At 33.7% G+C, this 22,877-nt stretch overlaps 1 protein-coding gene across 1 annotated transcript in view; it reads right to left on the bottom strand.

Annotated features, from left to right (window-relative positions):
* Nucleotides 1-8,388: 8,388 nt before the first annotated feature.
* Nucleotides 8,389-22,877, bottom strand: part of LOC114347851 (zinc finger protein 184) — a 37,674-nt gene continuing 23,185 nt past the window's right edge. Inside the window, exon 4 of the mRNA XM_028298515.2 lies at nt 8,389-21,704. Coding sequence (XP_028154316.1) covers nt 20,878-21,704 — 827 coding nt within the window. The 3' untranslated portion in view covers nt 8,389-20,877. The remainder of the gene's footprint in view (nt 21,705-22,877) is intronic.

Below are 22,877 nucleotides of genomic sequence, written 5' to 3'. Positions count from 1 at the left end.
CTCTACGAAGCATTTATAAATTAACACATCGAAATACACTTTGTATTCTATTTTTCATCTCATCCCTTGTTGTTGGAGGTATTTTATAAACTTCATTATTAACGTAACCCCAAAAAAAATCAGTTCAGTTTATTAAATTTTGGTAATTTGGGTGGCCACGCTACTGGTCCCTTGAAAAATGAAAATATCTCGAAAACTAATAAATTTAGACATAGGGACTGTTATCTAAAAATTAAAGTACGGTAATGGTGCTTTTCAATAGTGATATAAAATACAGGGTGTTCCATTTAAAATTACTGAGAAAATAATGTACTTGCGTTTTGACCCACCCTGTATTTGATATAAAGAAAATTAGCAATATCAATCATTCTTGACAATTTTGACAATAAATAAAAAATATGGCATTAATAAACCATTGCTGTTGTGCTTATTTTTATTTATACAGGGAGTTGACCTTGTTACGATTTTCATACAAAATTTTTTATAACTTTGTAAATACCCTGTATAACATAACAAACCTTTATATTTTTGTGATGGAGAAGTTAACAGGATTTGGAATTTAAAATAAAATAGAGGGCGTTCTATTTAAAAAAACATAAGTTTGGTCTGCCACTGTGTTATCGAACACCCTGTAACATTCTAACTAATTTTGTAATATGAAGCTCAAAGGTGGCTAAAATTTTTGTTATTAACTTTTATTGCTATCTATTACTATAGCGGATCTATTGAGCTTTACTCCACTAATCAATCACCCTATAGATCACATTTTGTGAATCCCAGAAAACGGTGTCAGGAGGTCAAAACAAAACTACGAGTCTGATTCAACTGAAATTTTGACATATGCCGTCTACAAGAATGTATTATACGATGGCAGATTTCTCTTGCGATAGTGGCGTCATCGAGCGGAAGGGCTAAGTACTTGTCGGACCACCCACGTAGTAGGTACACTTTCGTACCCAGTTGTTACTAAAGTACAGCAAATGCAAGTTATGGTGAATCAATAAGACGATTGTCGTATTAAAGTTAGAATCCGTGCAGACCAATTTTATATTTAAATGCAGCTGTGAACTTTCAGAAGCAACTTCTTTTTGTGAAAATAAATATTGGGTTGACCAATATCAGACTTTTCACAAGAACTGCATTAAGTGCTTGTTAAAAGAGTTACTAAGATGCTTATCCTGCTTAGCTTCTTTGGTTTAGCTAATATTGGGACATTTCTAAAGAATCTTATGACATATATGTATTTGTTTTAAACATGTTTATTTTAATGATTATTTTATGTTTTTGAGGTTTTAATAAGAAAATCTAAATATGAAGAATTTGTCTCATTGTTTTTGTAATGTAATCCCTCATATTTTGGCAATAATTTAAAAAATATTTGTTCATTAAAATTTTTTTAAAAATGATTTCAATTATTTACACCTTTATCAACAAAACTACTTTTTCAGGCACTTTCTTTTAATATGTTAACAGGAAAAAGCTGGGTTACCCAGGCCGATGTCATTTGTACTGACAGGGCCGTCTTAAGCATAAACGGCGCCGGGGTGCAAGACTCATCTTTGCGCCCCCTTTTGTCAGAAGATTATATAGGTTATAGGTAATACGCTAAAATTAAAATTAATTATTATGTTTGCTTTCTTTATTTATGTATTAAAACATTGTTTTAGTATTCAAAAAAGACAAATCTTATAACACTATACCATACTTTTTAAAGTACATAATTCTATCAAAGTCAACTTTTCTAGCTTAAAGTTTTTAATATTGCTTCGGTGATCTTTATTTTTTACTTGCTTTTCTATACTTATTAAAGCTAAGTTTGTTAATCAGTCTTGGTCCACTGTTGAGCGCAGAAAATTTTTGATCAATTTAAGTTTAGAAAAAGATCTTCCTCCTGCAGCTATTGTTACTGAAATTGTTAAATATATCCTTAGACCTGTAGAAAGGTTTGGGAAAACGGAGAGTAAATTATTAGAATATATTATAACTTAAAATATCGAGTGGAGTTGTGTTTATATCAATAAAAAATATTGGTAACAATTCTAACTCATAGAGTAGATCTTGACCATCTATATCAGATTTATTTCCATGCGCTAGTTTTTTTTTTGTAATTTAAACATTGTGTTTTTTAAGTTTTCTTCAGAGTTTCTCCAACTCAATATATTTTCCAAGAAAGAAAAATTACTATTATGTTCCCTCAACATTTCAAATTTTTCAATTAATTTTGCAATGGCAATTCCCAACAAATAATAATAGAAGTTAACTTTAAAATTTTGTTTTGGGTTTAAAAGAGGCTCGACTGCAGCATTGTAATTGAAATGTATTTTTCGGGGACGTGGACGAACAGTTTCAAAAAATTTATTTTCGCAATCTAGTTCTTTAGCAATTGATACCGAGTCATTTAATATCTGGTCAAACGCAGTGTCAGTGCGGTTGTTGGTTAAATCTTTACTAATTTGATCAAGCATCTGCCCAATAGAAAAAAAGCTACAGAAATAAAAATTACAGTGGTAATTTTTTTTCAATAATTTTCCGTCGTCAAGTATGACGTTAGATGCCCTTCGTTGCTACGCAAAAATGAACATTCGTTAAGCATTAATAGCCTTTGTAAAAAATACCGAAGGTGCACTTTTATGTTTTTGTTATTTTTAGTTTTTTTTAAGGACAAAATGCTCATTAGAAAAATTAGCAAGTGTTCGGCTTGCGCCCCTTGGGCTTGGCGCCCGGGTGCCTCGCACCCCTTGCACCCCCGGGTTAAGACGGCCCTGTGTACTGAACCTATAAAAACTCCCCTATATGGACATTAGGGATGGTGTATTGTTTTGGAAGTCAAATATATTAGGGACAATATTTATAGAGGACAGGCTTCTTTACGAAGATCGCATCACGTAAACAGAGGTTCGTGAGGTACGAACTGAAAACCAAGATGACGATGTTGGGACATTTCTCGATATGGAGAGAGCATTCGACAGCACGATTTACAAAGCAATCAAAAGCATGATTCAGCTGCTTTCTTTTGGCACTCCACTATAGATTCGCACGCGTATTCCAATATTTTTACTGACTTTTATTTTTTCTAACGCCCGGTTTCATAAAATAGTTAAAGTGGACTTTAAATTTTAAGTTGGTACCTGGTATCAATGGAATTGTTATGGGTAAATGTCAACCTTAAAGTGAACTTTAGTTAATGTTCACTTTGTTGATTATGAAACCGGGCGTTAGTGTCGGTTAAGAGCTATAAAGCAGTCAATGAGGGTATTTGGCTCCGAATTCCATCCTACTACATCGATTTATTTGATATTTTCACAGTAAGTAGGGAATAAGGAATAACTCAAGAAACAAAGTCTACCCTATGCTGATGTGTGCTTTTATCTTGGGGGTGGAAATTTTTTTGGTTAAAATAGCCACGGATGTGTCTAGAGAACATAATTCTAAGCAAAAACTGTTCTATAATTTTTTTTTTAAAGTTCAATACTTTTTGAGTTATTCGTGTTTGAAAATTGGTCATTTTCATCGAAAAATGACACCTTTTTGGACGGTTTTTGGCGAATTCCTTAAAAACTATGCGTCTAACGAAAAAACTATATTAAATATTTTTGTAGCTTATAAAAAAACAAAGAGATTCGTTCTTTCATAAATCTTCTAGTTATAATACGAAAAGAGATATGGTAGGTGAGAAGAATTTGTTTTTGGTGCAAGCTCAAATCGGTGTATTCAACTTGAAATAGAGTAACGGTCGATTTTAGGTGTATAATGATACTAATACCTTTTTTGTAGTGCTTGAAAACACCTTTAAAATGAGCAATATTAAATGTCGATTACATTCAAACTAAGCGAGATATGCTCCAAAAAATTGATGATTAATGTATTTTAAGAAAAAATAAGTGTGAATGTCCATCAGAATATAAATGCATCGTTTTCCTTCTACAATACTTTTTATTATAGTGGTATTTCAATGTTCAAAAAGTTTAACGGGTTTAAACTAAATGGTTTTTGAAAAAAATAAGATCAAATTATAGAGCGCATTTTTAATTTTTCTTAAAAATCTTCCTTTTTCTCTCCATGTAACTCGAAAATGATAAAAGATACTGCAAAAAAATGTAGGGTATTTTTAGATAAAAATTTTATTGTTGTTTTACATTACTGTATCTCTGATCATTTTCAAGTTACATGGAGACAAAAGAAGTTTTTTAAGAAAATTTAATAATGTGCTCTATAATTTGATCTTACTTTTTTCAAAAACCATTTATTTTAAACCCCTTTAACTTTTTGAACATATAAATAACACTATAGTAAAAGGTATTGTAGAAGAAAAACGATGAATTTAAATTCTGGTGGATGGGGGTTAAATAAACTTCTCATTTTTTCTTACATTAAGTAATTTTTTGCAACATATCTCGCTTAGTTTGAATGTAATCTACCTTTAATATTGCTCATTTTAAAGGTCTTTTTAAGCACTACAAAAAGTATTGGTAGCATTATACACCTAAAATGGACCGTTTCTCTGTTATTTCAAGTTAAATACATCAATTTGAGCATGCACCAAAAAAACAAACTTTTCACTTATCATATCTCTTTTTGTATTATACTAGAGGATTTACGAAGGAACGAGTCTCTTCGTTTTTTATAAGTTACAAAAATGTTTTATACAGTTTTTTTAGTTAGATGCATAGTGTTTAAGGTATTCGCAAAAACCATTAGAAAAGGTGTTATGTTTCAATGAAAATGGCCAATTTTCATTCACGAATAACTCAAAAGTATTGAGTTTTCAAAAAAAATTATAGAACAGTTTTTGTTTAGAATTAGGCTCTCTAGCCACTTCCGTAGAAATTTTAAACAAAAAATTTTCCACCCCCGAGAAGGGGTGGGAACCACCCAAAAGATAAAAGCTCACATCGGCATAGAGTAGACTTTGAATTAGAAGATAAGTAGAGCATATTTTATTAAAATCCATGCAGTAGGATAGAATTCGGAGGTAATATCCTATTCTTGCTTCCATTGACTGGCGTACTAGTAGCCCATGTTTAATTTTTCTGCTTATTTTTTAAAGTTAGTTCTTTCAGTTTTGTTCAGAGTCATTCCATAGATAAATAATATATAGTATTACCGGAGTAATACTGAGTCATTCACTGGCCATCATCCATTTCGTCACCATATTTGTGTTTCATGTTTAGGTTTGTGTTCCGAGGCTGTAAGGTATTCTCCACCTCTATATTTTCTCCTTCATCAGGATGTATTTTCGTCATGTAATTTGTTTGACCTGTACAATGGACCGTGATAGTGGGACGTCAAAACGTCAAAAAGCTTTCCAAATATTGATATAAAAATACCAAACAAAGCAACTGTCAATAATTGATTATACAGGTGATTTGTGTAATCATTTTTAATTTTATTTTGTTTTAAAAATCTTCTGCACATTTTTTTCTAAAGACACAATGTTTGTTAGTCATATCAATCATATTGCTTTTAATTTTATAAATGTCCTTACACAAAATCAAGGATTTACACACTACATAGTAATTACTGTGTTTCTTCATGTTTTTAACCAGTCCTATTTGGAAATGTGGTGAGAAATATACTATGAGCATTGATTACAATCACGGGTACCCAACACATTGCCATTTTGTAAAAATTAAACATCCTACAAGCAATATATTCCAATTATAAAAATCAAAACAAACACCATGTGTGAATTTCTGCTTTGTTTGGAAACCATTTCAGAGTAGCCAACATTGATTTGACGTCACGACTATCACGGCATTATCTCTCTCCTGTCCGTGTTGTTTTGATTCGGAGAATGAATAACTATACTAAATTTACAATCAAGATGCAGTAGAAATAAACAAACCAAGACACGTTAAATGCTACTAGGAGCACTCCCGAATCATAATTTACAATATATATACATTGTAAATTATGATTCGGGAGTGCTCCTAGTAGCATTTAACGTGTCTTAGTTTGTTTATTTCTACTGCATCTTGATTGTAAATTTATTATAGTCATGTCCTTTATTTGGTTTGACCATCGTACTGGAGATCTTCCTCTAGATATTTTGCCCTCTACATTGCCTTCAACTTCATCATTCGTTCCATGCCTTCTCTTCTTCTATAAGTTATATGTCTATAACTATAGTTATATGTCCAAAATATCTCAGTATATTTTGATTCATAGTTGTGAGTCTAGTTTTTATGTTAAATTCTGCTACATAGTACTGAATTACTTGTGCGATGTGCGGTTCATGATATGCGCAACATTCTATGCACATTTCAAATACCATTACACGCTTCGAATCGGCTTTTTTGACAGTCCAAGTCCCTGAAGCGTAGGTGGCGATAGGTAACATTAATGCTCGAACAAGGCATAATTTTCTGTTATTTATAATGTCAATGTTCCATATTTTCGTGAGTTTGGTTGTTGCCCATCAGGCATCACTGTTAGTAATAACGGAGCCTAACTAATTAAATTATCTGACCACTTCGTAACCTGCCATGTTTCTTATAGCTGTTTGGTTGTTTCTGTTATCGATTCATTACTTTGGTTTTCTATATATTTATTTTCAAAACCATCTTTAAGTGCTATCTCCGCGACGAAGGTTGGCAATCATCAAGGCTATTGTGACCTTCGAGGCAGCTGCTCTGAACAATTGTCTTGAGCTGCAATCAAACAATAGGGAACTTGCATAAAATTTTAAATTCGAAAAAAATGTTATAATTTAAAACATGTATCAAGATAAAAAAGTTTTGTTTGTCTTTCGTTTGGCCCCTAAAAACGATTAAAAATTCAAACCAGCCAGCTCAAAACGCGTCGTGACGTCATCCGTTTATACGTTTACATTCTTCCAACAAAGTGAACAGAGTTTTAAATTAGACGTTATAAACGTCAGTAGAAAATACAGTTATGTGACGCTACAAGTGTTTTTGATCGTTTGAACTATTCATAGAAAACTTGTACTTTTACAAAATGGTTTTATTTTCCGTAGTAAACCTTCTTTCCTTTCCTTCAATAACTATATCAAGCTCCAATGTCAACAAACTGGTATATATATTATTACAATGACATACGATAAAAAAAGAATACAAATATTTTTCCTTTATTCCGCAACGAGGTATACCTACCGGAGTAGGTGGAGTAATAAACTAAAGAAAAAGAAGAAAAATATACCTAATTATAACCATAAACGGAACCATATAGTTAAACTGTGTGACGTCACGGGTCGTTTGAACTATTTTAAAATACAGAAGACTTTAAATTTCTACTTCTAAGTTATTATGAGTTTTTGAAGCGTAAAATTTTGGAAATCTCATTTTTATACAAAACTGAACATTATTATGTAAAAAAATGTGCAAGTTCGCTATTAACCTTATTCTGAAGGGTGTCAGGAGAAAATCATGGATGTCACCAATTGGGTGATATTTAGGTAAATACGTCATTCTCTAGATTTTAACGAATACTATCACATCATTCCTTCAAATAGGTAGAAAACATCGAATGTTCAGAGATTTTAAGCCTTTTAAATTGACCATGTCGGGAGAAAACGATATGTGTCCACGCGTAATTGGGTGAAAACAATGATTGTCACCCACGCAATATCACTTGCCACGTCGCGTAGTAAAATGTATATTTTTCGGTTGATTTGTAATACACACGTGTTTAGATAGGTTAGTTGTTAGTTTGTTTACAAATTATAACAACAGTGCAGCAGATTGTTTTATAACTAGGAAAACTGTACAGTATTGTTTAGTGTGAGTTCAATATAATATTATCTCATAATGGCTAATAGTGAAAAGAGTGATGGAAAAAAGAAAAAAATGGGAAGGATGTACGAGGTTATGAAGAAAATAATTAAAAATACGATTTTTTAACTAAAATGTTTTATTTTGTTTTAGATGAAAAGCAGAGAACAAAACAGGAATTATCCTGTGACTAAACGCCTGTACTTGGTGACATCCATTGTTTTCTTCTTTAAAAAGTGGACATTACGCGACTAATTTTTTATTTTCTTAAAAACAATTTAACTCGTATGCTTTGTTTACATTAGTTTATATTATCAATACATTTTTCTATCATTACGTTTATCTTTAATACCTCCCAACACATTTTTTTTTGTCGCAAATAGTCTTATAACTTTAAAATTCGTTTTTCTCAAAATCATTTCTTGGTGACATCCATGATTTTCTCCCGACACCCTTTATTCTGAGGGTGAATGTCAGATCTTTGCTGCATATTGGCATATGCTTTTTCAATTCTCACGCTTATTTCTGCAGTATAATCGTTATTTTCTGTGATTATCTTTCCCAAGTAAGTATTTTTTCCTCTCTCGATTTGCTGTCCACCTACCTACCGTTTGTAACTTATATTCTCTAATAAATGTTAGGGTAAAAAAAGAGAATATTAACCTGATACAAATATAATTTTTATTTGTATTATTTAATACAAAAAATGTGAATTGCACACCTAAAATTTAAAATTAATTTAATATTTACAAAAGTATAGATGTGTAGAGAACACATGACAACATAACAATTATGGTGTACTCAATAAATGACAGTCTTAATTAAACCAATAGTACGGAATTAAAAATATGACGTCGTTAATCGGGTTACAACCTAGATAAATCCAGGGTGAAAATATTGATTATATAAAAATAGACAAAAATTGCTGCATGCTATACAAGGCTGAAAATATTTAACATTGAGATAAAGCACAATGCCATTTCTATACAAAGATATCTAATTCTGTACAATTTTATGGAAGAAAGTCTACTGACTTGCAATACAAAGTTGTTTTAAAAGTCATAGTTGACATATTCATTATAAAATTGTTAAATGTAAGAATTACTACACTCACTAATATTTGATCCATATATAGTCGAGATATATGTATAAGATAGTTTCATAAAAGACAACCGAAGAGCAACATCCTGTTGCTTACAGGCCTGACAGCTTGTAGTTAACATAATATGGGAGATCTATCTGATCCCCATATTTGGCACTAAGTGCTTTTTTCATTATCGGTATGAAAATAATGTTTAAGGAAAGAACACATTTATTGCACAATATGTTTTTACGACTAATCTGTTGGATATATATTATGTTCAAAGTCCTTCTATATAGGAATATCTTTGTATTGACTTTTCCTTAATTTTAATTGAGTAATTATAGATCCATCGCTCCGTACGTGGACGATAAAAGACGTGGACGTGGAAGCTACGCTTCACCCTTCGGTCACTCCCGGAGTGCTACACACCGTTTTTGCAATGTAGGTTATTTTTACCCCGACTGTTCTACATTCTCATATCGTACACATATCTGCAAAAATAAAGACTCCAGGAACAAAAATGTTACACGGTTATTTCATTATTTTCTGATCAATTCCACCCAAAAGCAATTTTTGTCTATTTTAACGTTTGAAAATGCTAATCCAAGCTCCATGTGCAATAAAACTAATATAATTTTATAACGCATTTGTCCATTTTAACTAGAGAAAAGTGGTGTCAGCTAAGTACGACACTTATTTTTTTTTCTACAGCCCTATTATGATGCATGGGCATTACTATTATAAAATATCAAAATAATTTAAAGATAGTTGAGGTTTTTATTACTCACTTATTACTCAAACATTTTTGACAACGTGACATATTATGCAAAAAAAGATTTTGTCAAAAAATCTAATATTACCAATTACTGCCATAGTACCACAGATATATCCACCTGATTTACCATATTTGGCACCACAAGTGCTTTCTCCAACAATTAAAATTTCGTAAATATGATTAGAGCTTGGATTAGTAACACAATCACAGTTTTAGCTTTATAATGAAGAAACTATTTTAAAATATACAAAATCTTGTCACAAAAATTATAATTCATATATTTTTCATCCAGAAATATAATAAAAAATAGATGCGGATAGGGTATTGTCCATAATTACTTTTTAAATTAACCGTTTTCTCATAATACAAAGTGAAATCGTTCGGGGTATGGTTTACAGCGTTATTTATATTGGAAGCACATGGTAAGGATTGGTTAAGTAGAATTTGAAGAAGTGTTAAGTGAGTTCAAAATGACTAGAAATTATCGTAGAATCATAACAAGTTAACCTTCTTCTTCTTTCTTGCATGCAGCCTTTAAAGCCTGTTTCTTCTTCAGTATTAGCGGTATAGCAAAAGTTAACCAATTAGTAATATTCATACAAGGACAAATGAATGACATTAAAAGCAAGTTTTAGGATACAGGGAGAGAATTCTAGAGCTTTTGAGATAAAGGATGGACCAAGACATTGTTTCTTTCCCATCAAAATTTTGGCACTTACTCACCACCACAGACATATCTCACCACTTCCCTTTAACCCTAACCTAACCCATTTAGTAACATTCTGAAGATTCACTATCTATGATCAGAAGTTTTCCACCAGTTGACGATAAATACTGGCCATTGGTTGGTTACGAAAATTTGAGAAACCGAATCACTGAGTGATTATGACATTTGCAGTAGGTTGAGCAAATATACAGAGAATTAGTTGTAGGGTTACCATACGTCCGGACAGTCCGGATTGGCGTCCGGATATGAGAAATGTCCGGATTTTTTTCTTTACTAAAAAAATGGAAAACAATTGGCCCAACGGTGGGAAATTTCATTCTGCGCAGCACCTAGTTAAGTTGGTTGCACTGCTTGTCACCAGCAGACAATAATCGTAATGTAATATTATTTTCTAGGTCTAAAGTATGTTAAAACATAGGTGTATATGTATTTTAAACTGGCAGAGATTTTCGATGTTAGTTGCATATTGTAGCGAAACAACTATACTTTTAATTGTGCCATATGCGTTTCGCATATGTGTACAATGTAGAGGTACCAACACAGTCAAATTCACATTTTACATTTTCTACAAGCCCTTGGAGCACCCCTGTCTGGATTTGACCTTAAGAAATTATGGTAACCCTAACTAAATTTTCTAACTTAGAGGCCTGAGATAGAAGTCGTTCAGGAACAAGTGATAGATATTAACAACCTATCTGGTCCCGAGATCACAATTGAAGAAATTACTAGAGCAATAAATACCTCGAAAGACGGGAAAGCAGTTGGACCTGATAAAATTCCTGTTGAGTTACTCAGATTGTTAGATGAAGAGGGAATTACGATACTCCAAAGATTTTTCAACCAAATCTATAAAAAGGAAAATTCCCTGTCCAATGGCTTGTATCTACCTTTATCCCTTTGCCAAAAAAGAACAACGCAACAAAGTTCTGATGAGCCATTCTTTAAAAATATTCCTCAAAGTTCTTCACAGAGTCTCCACAAAATGCGATAAGGTTATTGGTTGCTCACAATTTGGATTTCGAAAAGGCCTGGGTACCAGGGAAGCACTAGTTGCAACCCAAGTGCTAGCTCAGAACTTCTACGATCAAAGGAAAGATGTAATGATGTGCTTTATAGATTATGAAAAAGCCTTCGATCGAGTACAACATCATAAACTCGTACATATACTAAAACAACTCGACATAGATCAAAAAGACATTCGTTGCATAGAGGCTCTTTACTGGAATCAAACAGCTGTCGTCAAGGTGGATAATGAAACAACGCAAGCTCAAAAAATTCTCAGAGGTGTAAGACAGGGATGCATTCTCTCCCCACTACTGTTCAATCTATATTCAGAAAGTATCTTCCAGGAAGCTCTTGAGGAATGCGAAAGCGGCATCAAAGTGAATGGGTACCTGGGTCAATAATATACGATATGCGGATGATTCGGTCTTAATAGCAGACAATATAGAAGACCTCCAAAACCTTCTTAATAAAATTGGAGAGCATAGCGAGAACATGGGACTTGGCATCAACATAAAAAAGACGAAGTTTCTTATAATCAGCCGTCAATTATGTCAACATCAAAATGCAAGACTAGCATATAACAACCAAGATGTAGAGAGCGTAAGAAAGTTTAAGTACCTGGGAACCTGGCTATGTGAAGACTGGATGTCGGATATGGAAATTAAATGTCGGATAGAAAGAGCCAGAAGTGCATTCATGAAATTCAGAAACGTCTTTACGAACTCTGACTTTGACCTAAACCTAAGATTAAGATTCACAAAATGCTATATATGGTCAGTGCTCCTATATGGCATGGAAGGATGGACTTTAAAAATAAACACAATGAATAAGCTAGAGGCATTTGAGATGTGGATCTATCGACGAATCCTTAAAGTTCCCTGAACCGCAAGAATAACAAATGAAGAAATCCTGAGAAGAATTGGTACAGAACGACAACTGATGTGCACAATTAAACAGAGAAAAACGGCATACCTGGGACACATAATTAGAAATGAAAGATATCAGTTTCTGCAAACCTTAATTGAAGGAAAGATCGAAGGAAGAAGGGGAGTGGGCAGGAAGAAAATGTCATGGCTCCGTAATGTCGAACAATGGACAGGACTAAAAAACATAGGAGACCTAATACATACTGCAAGGGATAGAGAAAAATGGTCAAACGTGATCGCGAACATCCATTAGTGGATTGCATAAGAAGAAGAAGAACCCTAACTAGTTGACATTTTCGGTTACTGAGATGAGATATTGCATGGCCTGATACACGTGATTATTTATTTTAACCAATGGGAGACTCAACACATACGGGCACCAAATAAAAAGGTATCTTGGCAGCCGTTGTACTACTTTTTAGAGGTTCCTCACAATAACAATAAACTTCAATATCAAAAGAACAGGTAAAAATCTAGCAACCCCGGGAGGCTGGTTCTTTAGGACAAACAAGGGAAAAAGGGCTTTAATATGATTTTTTTGTTATATGATATGTTTCTAACTTTGGAATGAACAAATAAGCAAGTGACGATAGACGGCGAAAACCTAAACCATCTGAGATTTGCCGATGATGTTACGCTAATAACAAAAACTAAATATCTAACCAACGAATCTCTAGATATAACTGGGAATATAACTCTGGATAACAATAATATAGAAAATGTTTTGAGTCGTATATATACTTTATTATACTAAATTTACAATCAAGATGCAGTAGAAATAAACAAACCAAGACACGTTAAATGCTACTAGGAGCACTCATGAATCAATGTATAATACAATGTATAAACTTTGGAAATCATAATTTGGGATTTACAATGTATATACATTGTAAATTATGATTTGGGAGTGCTCCTAGCAGCATTTAACCTGTCTTGGTATGTTTATTTCTACTGCATCTTAATTGTAAATTTAGTATAGGACAAAACATAGAACTGTCAAAGCTTAACCTTCGATAACACTTCAAGATGATCTAGTGTCGCTCAGGGACGTCTTTCTATTTGAAAATGACATTACTCTTGTTTATATTGTTGAAAATGAGAAAGAACTTCTTGAACTAAGTAACTTGTAACAAAATCAATGAAAACCTATGAAACTCGTGAAAGGATCTCAAATTTAAGCAGAAAACTATGAACAATATATACGCGATTTAAAAAAATATTTACTCGATAGTTTACATGACAAGACATTATTTTGCGGAAAGTATATAAGGAATCACATATTTGTATTACCTTTGTATTTAAAATTTGATTGAACTATAATTATACTTACTGTAACAAGTCATTTAAAAAAAATACGTGAACATTCTAAGATTATTCAAAATCATAAAAAAAGTAATAGAATTTGCCCTACAAGAAAATTAGAGTAAAAAGTTAGTGGTTATAAAATCTTATTTTACGTAAATATCTCTTGCACGTTTGCATTTGTATACAATGCGTTATTTTTTTTTTTGATAAGGTCTGACTGTAAAATGTAAAAAGAAATATGCCATTTCAGAAAAATACCATCCTAAAATTATGAGATACTCAGTTTTATACAAGATCTTATAACCAACCACATGAATATAGCTGCAGTAATCTCAAAATACCTTCCTCATGAGATAATAAAATTATTCGATTACAAACTAGATATGTTTATCCAAGTCAACCCAAAAGACAAACTAAAAATTATTCATACATTCTCACAAACTATAAAAGTTTCCTTTAGCCGATGTCTTCCAGTTAGCAGAGGTATACGCCGAAAACAGATACAGATAGATGTTTTAGGGAGAATTGTCCAGACTGCCTTGCAGAAAGCCTTGCTAGTCAGGTTTTGAACTAAAAACTCAACACAGTACATCAAGGATGGCTTTTAGAATCAAATGGTCACTGTAGCTGTTATCATAGACCTCCTTGCAGCTTATGACAAGGAGAAACATCGCAAATCACTTTTCAAGATATACCACCTCACTAAACACTTCCATCTGACAAGCTGGGGCTTTTCGACACTTTCTGAAATTTGAGGAGCTGACGTTTCAAAGGGTCGTTAAAGTGTTATGAAAACGTGGAAAAAAGTGTAACATATCACTTGCGGTGTCTGGGATATACCTCATCATGTTCAATATTTATAAAGCCATATAGTAGAGCTTTGATCTTCCCAAGTCTATTTCCCCAGTCACTCCATTACTTGCCAGTTCTACACCTTCCATCAAATTTTGGCATACGTCTGGGTCTACTTCCCCCAGGCTGTAACATAAGAATTCGGTTAAGAACGTGATCTGTTAGCTGTCCTGCTCCTGCTCATCTTTTACTATTTTTATGAGAGATACCAGACCTTTTCCACCAGATGTTTGTTTGTATTTGTGGTATATGTATCTCATAATAGCTGTACTTCTTCCTCCAAATCCCGTTTACAAAGATGCCACTTAATATTCCTCTCAGGATCCTTCGTTCAAATATAACCAAAGGGTTTTCTTCTATCTTGGAGATGGTCCATGTTTTCGATTCATATATCAGCACTAAATATAATGGTTCTACTCCCAAATAAACATATTACTGCTTTAGATTACTCCTGTTTGTACTGTAACGATGCGCCTCTCGCCCGGCATTCAGCTCGTCAGCAGATACCGAGCGAGCATCGATATCCACGCAATCCCACCAGACTTACACCACTACCGATAGATATTAGGAGATGGGGTCACCCGAATTGGTATAAAAAGAAAGTGTGTGTACTTTGTACGCACGTAAGAAGATATTCTTCTATTAGGTATATAATAGGTAATTTAAACGAAGTAAATATACTTAAAAGGTTATTTGTACTTATTTTATTTAAAAATCAAACTAACTTTCTTATCTACCACTTTAAAAAAGAATATCTTCAAAAATTATATAATAATATACTTACAATCATAAAATCTATAAAAAAATAAAAAAATAATAACTTGCTGGGGCTCGAACCCACTTCACGTAACCGCGCCGTACGAAAGCTGACGGCATTTCAAACTAGACCACATTCGCGTGTACGTCATGTGGGAATATACACAAACTAAACGTTTACACCATAAATTTATATGAATTTAATAAAATTATTAGTTTGATTTTTGTCGAAATAAAATACAACAAAATATAGAGTAAGAAAACAATATATGAGATGAAGATTTGTAGAAAGTTTGTTCGTAATCAGATTATGTAAATTAAAGCATTGCCTACTAATAGGTAACTACATTATTTTGTTTACAATTTCCAAATAGATAGGTATTGAAACTATTAGGTATTTCCAACTGAAACATTTAGAATTACGTACCTGCGGCTTTTCAAAACTAGAGTATTTTTACTACAAAAGCGATATTACGTAGGTCAAAATTTTTGACGTAAGAGAACTGTCAAAACATTAGAATGTGACTTTTCATTATTGTCATGTTTATTATAAACATGGCACAATAATGAAATGAAAAGTCACATTCTAATGTTTTGACAGTTCTCTTACGTCAAAAATTTTGACCTACGTAATATCGCTTTTGTAGTAAAAATACTATATTTAAAAAGTCACTATAATTATAAATTTGATTTTATTTCTGTCCACACATCAATAAAAACTAATATACAATATTTTTGTTTACCGATAATCTCCATATTGAACAATTATTGACAGATCATTTCAAAATTTCAACACCCAATCAGAGCCCGTATAACCACTAATACCATACTGTCGGTGTGCGCATGCGCGCGGGGATCAATCAAATTTTACCCTCAATCGATTCGCCGCTAAAGAAGAATATCTTCAAAAACGATCGAGATGATAGAAAACAGTTCCAGCTAGCTAATTGAGCTAATAGTAACTCACTGGTCACCAGCCGGTGGCCAATCGGGTTTCCAACAAATTGAGTTGGAACCAACTGGAGTCTTGCAGCGAACTAAGCTAATGGACTTCCCGGTTAAGCTAAGGAATTGAGCTAATGGAAACCAATTGGTCTGAGACGAAGTGAGTCAAAGCCAGACGCGGTGCGATTCTGAACTGAAGAATTCCTCGCGACGTTTGTAATCGCGTACTGAGTGGTTACTTCCATCTCCAGTTTGGGGACTTGGATGTATGTGTAGATATTAATCACGTGATTCCGATTGAGGACTGGCGGGCAATCATGTACTGAATTGATGCCTTTTGTACTAACATTGCTACCGTGTTTTGATACAATTTTGTTTTTCTTTTACAGATGACCGCTAAGGGGGCTTCCTTCGAAACGAAGCGAAGATTAGAATATTATTTTTATTTTGAAATTTTGATTTTATTTGATATATTTTTATTTTAATTATAACTGAGCTTTACTGAGAGTGTTAAATAATCTTTAATTTTGATCGACTTAGATAAATTTGAAAACTTTGAAAGCTACACGTAAATATAGAGAATCTCATCAGGAAACAGTACTATGGATTCTGCAACAGTTACAATCGCCAATTTTTATTCCGAACGACGGGAATATGAAAAAACATAAAACCAATAATAATAATCTTAATCTCAGCTTATTAGCTAAGTTTTAAACAACATAGAATCACATGCTTACTATGTATTTTTACAATTAATATAATTTGCCTTTATTACTAAAACAGAATCAGGCCCAATGTGCATGAATCTTTGTGTTTTGTACAATTTCACTTAAAAGCATATATTTATTTACTTTAATATATAAAACAAGGATTCTATTCTAATTCTTTATGATGGTCTGTCCAGGAAATTTTATATAGGGTTAACTATTGTTTTAATATTAAACTGTCATACTACTCCAATTTTCTTTGCCCTGAGGAAGTTTATGGATGTTATGGAAGTTTTTGCAAGACGTGCAGATAACAGTATTATCTGCAAGAATAGGACAGACAAAAAATGCTTTCAAAAAACTGAAAAAAAAGTGTTCTATAGCAGGGATATTACAGTTTCTTTAAAGATAAGACTTCTGACATGCTACGTGTTCTCCGTATTATTCTATGGGTTGGAGGCTTGAGACATTAAAGAAAGATGTTTCGAACAGATTCGAAGCTTTCGAGTTATATTAAGAATACGTTGGATGGATAGAGTCACGAATGTCGAGGTGTTGAGAAGAATGGGAAAAGAGAGGTTTTAAATACAATTAAATTTAGAAAACTGCAATATCTGGGACATGTAATGAGGGGGTGAGCGTTATAACTTGCTGCAGTTAATAATACAAGGAATAATCCAGTGTAGAAGGAGTCGCAGAAGAAGACGCATCTTCTAGTTAAACGATTCGAGAGCTTGGTTTAACCGCACTTTAGATTAGAGCAGCGGTATCGAAAGTGCGAATTGCCATGATGGTTGCCGACCTTCTTATAGGAGATGACACATGAAGAAGAAGAAGCAGATAACGGTGTCCTGTCGTTATTTCTGTATTAATTCTAATTGTTTCATTTATCTGAATTTGCAGATACCTACTCAAACTCTCTAACCTTTTCAAAATTGCATTCCTCTATCTTCAAGGGGCTGATGTACAGCTGCCAGCATTGAATAGTTTAGAGTGACTTGAAAAAACAGAAGATTTTCTTTGTGTCGTCTTTTCTGCATGGTAAGTTATTTCCTGTCCATCGATATTTTGTTTTTTTTTATTATTTTGACCTTGATTTCAGTAACAATTTTCACAAAAAATGTAAAATTAGAATGAAAATTTAACCTAATCAATATTTAAATAGCTTTTACTTCTTATGTACAACAAACTTTTACAAAATACACACGTTGGGCCTTCTTCCGTTGATAAAGTAATAAAAATGTGTTCAATGCTGATCGATTCAATAGTCAAACGATAAAATATTTTTAATCATGTACAGTCGGAAAAATGAAAGATTACCCATGAACGATCACATCAATCACTTATTTTGTATTTGCTGCCTTTTTCTGTAAATAACAAACGTTTGTTATAGAAAAAGACAGCAAATACAAAATAAGTGATTGATGTGATCGTTCATGGGTAATCTTTCTTTTTTCCGACTGTACCTACGCTTTATGATTATTTTTTGTACTGGTCAGATTTTGGTATTAAAATGCCTCAAAATTATATATAAAAAAACTAAAATATAAATTGTTTACAAAGCACTTGCAGTTCCTCGATCAAATTTAGGAAATAAAAACATTAGGAAAAAAATCAATGATGCTAATTTCCCACCTCCTTTAGGCTTGTTACGAACGGGGAGCTTTACTATAGATAATAGATATAATAGATTATAGTAACATATATATTATATCTCATATATTACATCTCACATCGCTGACTATAGTAATGAGTGAGCCTGCATAAAAGGAAGTACCTTTAGTCCCGACTGGCCAAAAAGAAACAACATCAAATGGAATAACACCTTGCTAGAGCACGCCAAAAAGCCAATATAGCTCGAAGTCCCACTAGACCGCTCATTAACATTCAGGTTCCACTGTGAACAAATCCGAAAGAAGGTGGGTGCGCGTAACAACCTTTTAAGGAAACCTAGCAATAGTAAATTGGGCGCCAAACCCACAGCACTAAGATTAACAGCAAAGGCGGAATACGCATGCCCGGTATAGAAGAGATCTGCGCACGCCAAGACAGTACATGTCAGTCTGAACGAAACTTGCAGACCATTACCGGCTGTATGAGTCCAACCCCTCTGAATAAACTATATAAGTTCAGACTAAAGCTTCAGGCCTCTTGGACCTTGACTGCAGTAGAAGGCCCCAAAATCACCGAAAGATTCAAACCTTCGACAACCGCCACCACCTTTTTGGCCACGATCCGTATCCTGGCAGACTAAAATGGGGTCTGCTGAAAGGGAATTAAGACAAGTGTGACTGCAGAGCAATACAGAACATGGAACATCTGCTAGCCTGCCTATACTGCCCGAATATATGCAATATCGGTGACGTATGGACTGGCAATCAACGACACAGTCCAATACTGGGCTCAGAAACTATAAGGCTTGTTCTAGCATGTAGTTTTGTATGGTTTGACACCAGATTATTGTACTGCTTTACTGCGCATGTTTAATCCACAAACTGGTAGCAAACTGTTTTTTGCTAGAACGCTTTTTTAACGGAGCAAATACCAACGTCAAATTGCAAATAAAATGTCTCTTCTGGGACCGGTTCATGATTGTTTTTATTTATAATTTTGAGGTTAGAGTAGAAATACATTCTTGTTATGAGTATCCAAATTTTCAAGACATCTTCTAAATATTGAAAATGGAATGTTATAAACGTAAATAATGATAGTTAAAACATATTACAGTGTAACCCCGATAAGTCGGTTTCCGATAACCCGGACCAATTTTAATCAGACCAAACAGACATTTTTTCACTTTGACTGAGTTTTATACCAAGAAATAAATAATACTGTATACATCTGTACGTAATTTAGATGTACTGTGCATATGTATTTCATGTTTTTGCAATTATAATGGGGTTTATCTGTAAGTATACCGTATTTTATCAATTTTTACCATATTCTCCGGCTAACCCGGATTGGCCGCGGTCCCGATTAATCCGACTTATCGAGGTTCGACTGTACTTTCATTTAAAATTTATAAACCTCAAACAAATAATTCCACTGCGCAAGTCACAAACTGAAAATCCGAAGAAAATCCGCAAATTATTTTGACCGTCTTAGACCAGTTTCCAAATTAAAATTTACTTTCGTTAGAACGCTTGACTAGTAGTTTCAAACTATAGTTTATTTTTTAACCAGAAGGAGTAAACTAAAAAGACAGATTCACACCCAAGAAAGTCACTAGAATAAGAACCAAATACATCTTCTTTTTTGGTTGAGCTAGTCGGCCCTCAACGGTAATCCATAAATATCATATTAAATTAAATGTCGCTAAAGAGTTCCAAAAACAACTGCTTTTTATATAAAAGCAGACTGAAAATCTAAAAATTAAAGGAATAACACAGAAAACACAAAAACCGCCGATATAACTTAATTAACCTATGAAATGTCACTAGTGTCAAAATTTGATAAATGTCATTAGTGCCAAAATTTTATAACAGTGGAGTAAACTTGCCTGCGGTTGGACCAATTACAAACAAGCAATACAGCGCGGTAAATTCGAATCACTCCTCTTGGTTAAAAAACAAACCATAGTAATTTGTGTGCTTGAAAGCCATCAAACAAATACACATGCTTCTGATAATTTCAAACTGTTGGAAACTGATGCTAGAACAAACCTTATAGTTTTCCGGACACAAAACAGTAAAGTACTAAGTACAAGAGTCATGGGTATACCAGGGCCACATAAACTCTATTTTATAAAAAGAATGCGAGTGGTTATCAAAAAGTGGTTGTATCGATACGGTAAACTGCCACTTTAATAAGAATTGTATACTTAACCTATGAAAATAGCCGTCAAATAGTTAAAATGTGTAAAATATAATGTGTAGCTTAGGTATAAAGTATCTTGGAACAAAAAGTCCTATTTTACTATGTGTTATTTTCACAATATAATATTGTTGGATAGAATCTACCTACTTGTATCAACTATAAATTTCTTAAAATATGTTATAAGATCAGCATCGAACACTTACTTGAAAATTGAATTCGCCGTTTCTGTTTAGATATAACTTAGATAACCTAATTTTCAGTACTAACCGGCTCTCGTGCATGATGTATTTGTACGTGTTTATTGTGATTTGACTTCGTCGTGGAAGTTTTACCGCATATATGACAAGTGTAAGGTCTAACGCCGCTATGCACCCGCATGTGATCTTTGAGATAGTACGACCGATGGAAAGACTTACCACACACATTACAATTAAACGTTTTATCATTCTCGTGTTCTTTGACGTGACGTAGACAATTGTATTTTCTAATGAACTGCGCTCCGCAATAATTACAAGTGTACGGACGGACACTCTTATGAGAATTCATGTGAGCTGTATAGTCGGATTCTCGAATGAAGGCCCCCTTGCACTGATCGCACTTGAAGGGCTTCGAATTTCTGTTGGCGTGAGTCCACTTGTGTAACTTGAGATTCCATTTAGTGGTAAAGTCTTTATTGCACATCAAGCACGTGTAGGGCCTGGTACCGCTGTGGTTCTTTATGTGAACGTCTAGGGAAGACCTCAGATATATTCCTTTGCAAATCGGACATTCGACGTTCTCGTTCTGTCGCGTTTCTTCGGGTAGGAACTTGTCGTTGTGTGCTCTGCGCATGTGTCGAGTCAAACTCGACATATGAAGGAACTTTTCGCTGCAATGGGTGCACGCCTTCGGCTTGGAATCGTGGATTTCCTTGTGCCAAGCTAGTTTTTTCTTGGAATGGAATACTTCTCCACACTGACAGATGTAATCTTTAACCTTCTTCTTCAACATAAAGTGGTACCGGTTGCGGTGCTGGACTAGATTGGAATGTCGCCTGAATTTCTCATCGCAGAAGTTGCAATTTATAGGGGCCTCACCTATAAATTTGATACTTTAAAACAAAAAAACATTGAAAATATTTTTAACAGTACAACCTAGGTGTGTTTATATCGCGTCATATGTGTTACTTATGGTTCAGTACTTTGGTGGAGAAAGACGGCTTTGCAATCTTGTGTGATCACTCTCACCATCCTAAAAAGGCAAGCGCTTCTGAATATAACAGGAGCCTTGAACAGTACAAGAACGGCCATATTCGGCTTCATTAGAGGCATTTTGGCGGTAGCCTTTGTGATCATTCTGAGACTCAAAGCAAACAATACTTGGACGCCGAATAATGTATTGAACAAACACTACTGGGACTATACTTGAGGAATCCATCTTTATGATCAACTCAGATATGATGACACCAGAACTAGTCTTCGCTAAGAAGATATACTATCTAGAGAACAAAAAGTCAAAAATATTAATGGGGACTTAATATGGTTCACTGATGGATCTAAAACTGCCCATGGTACTGGATCTGGAGTCTTTGGGCAAACATGTAACTATAATAAATCTTACAGCCTAGGTCAACATACACATGTGTACACAGATAGCCAAGCGGTTATTCTGGTAGTAACAAACCCACTCACGAAATCAAAACTGGTGAGAAACTGCAAAGACCTGGCAAAAGACAATAAAGTGTCTTTAATATGGGTGCCGGGTCATAAAGGCGTTCATGGGAATGAAGGAGCAGGTAAGTTGGCAAAACGAGGCTCGAGCGAAACTTTTGAAGGCCCAGAACCTTTCTATGGCATCACTAAAGATGCTACAACAAACGAGGTTCACAAGTGGCTGATAAGGAATCATCAAAAGAAATGGAGAGCCACTCAAGAGCAAATTCAGACTAAAAAAATAATCAATATTGATAAAAAACCTCTCGAACAGTTTGATAAACGAATTTTAAAGTCAAAAGGCAGATATCGAGCACTGAATTTAATTAAATCTTGCCCAAGTATACTTTCTGCAGGAATATTCTATACCGGGTGGTGAATTGGAACACGGGCCATATGGAACTCAATGTAAAATTCTAAACTGTTGAATTCCTGCTTCCCTAATTATTTTACATCAAAAGTCATAAGAAACTATTTGTAGAGAATTGTAATATGTATTGAAAACAACTGTTAATATTGTTCTACGAACAATAAGTATTCAAAATTTTGTAAAAATAT

The sequence above is a fragment of the Diabrotica virgifera genome, chromosome 1 (genome assembly GCF_917563875.1).
Source record: "Diabrotica virgifera virgifera chromosome 1, PGI_DIABVI_V3a".
NCBI lineage: Eukaryota > Metazoa > Arthropoda > Insecta > Coleoptera > Chrysomelidae > Diabrotica > Diabrotica virgifera.
Note: the sequence above shows the minus strand (reverse complement) of the source record. Positions and strands in the feature narration are given on the sequence as shown.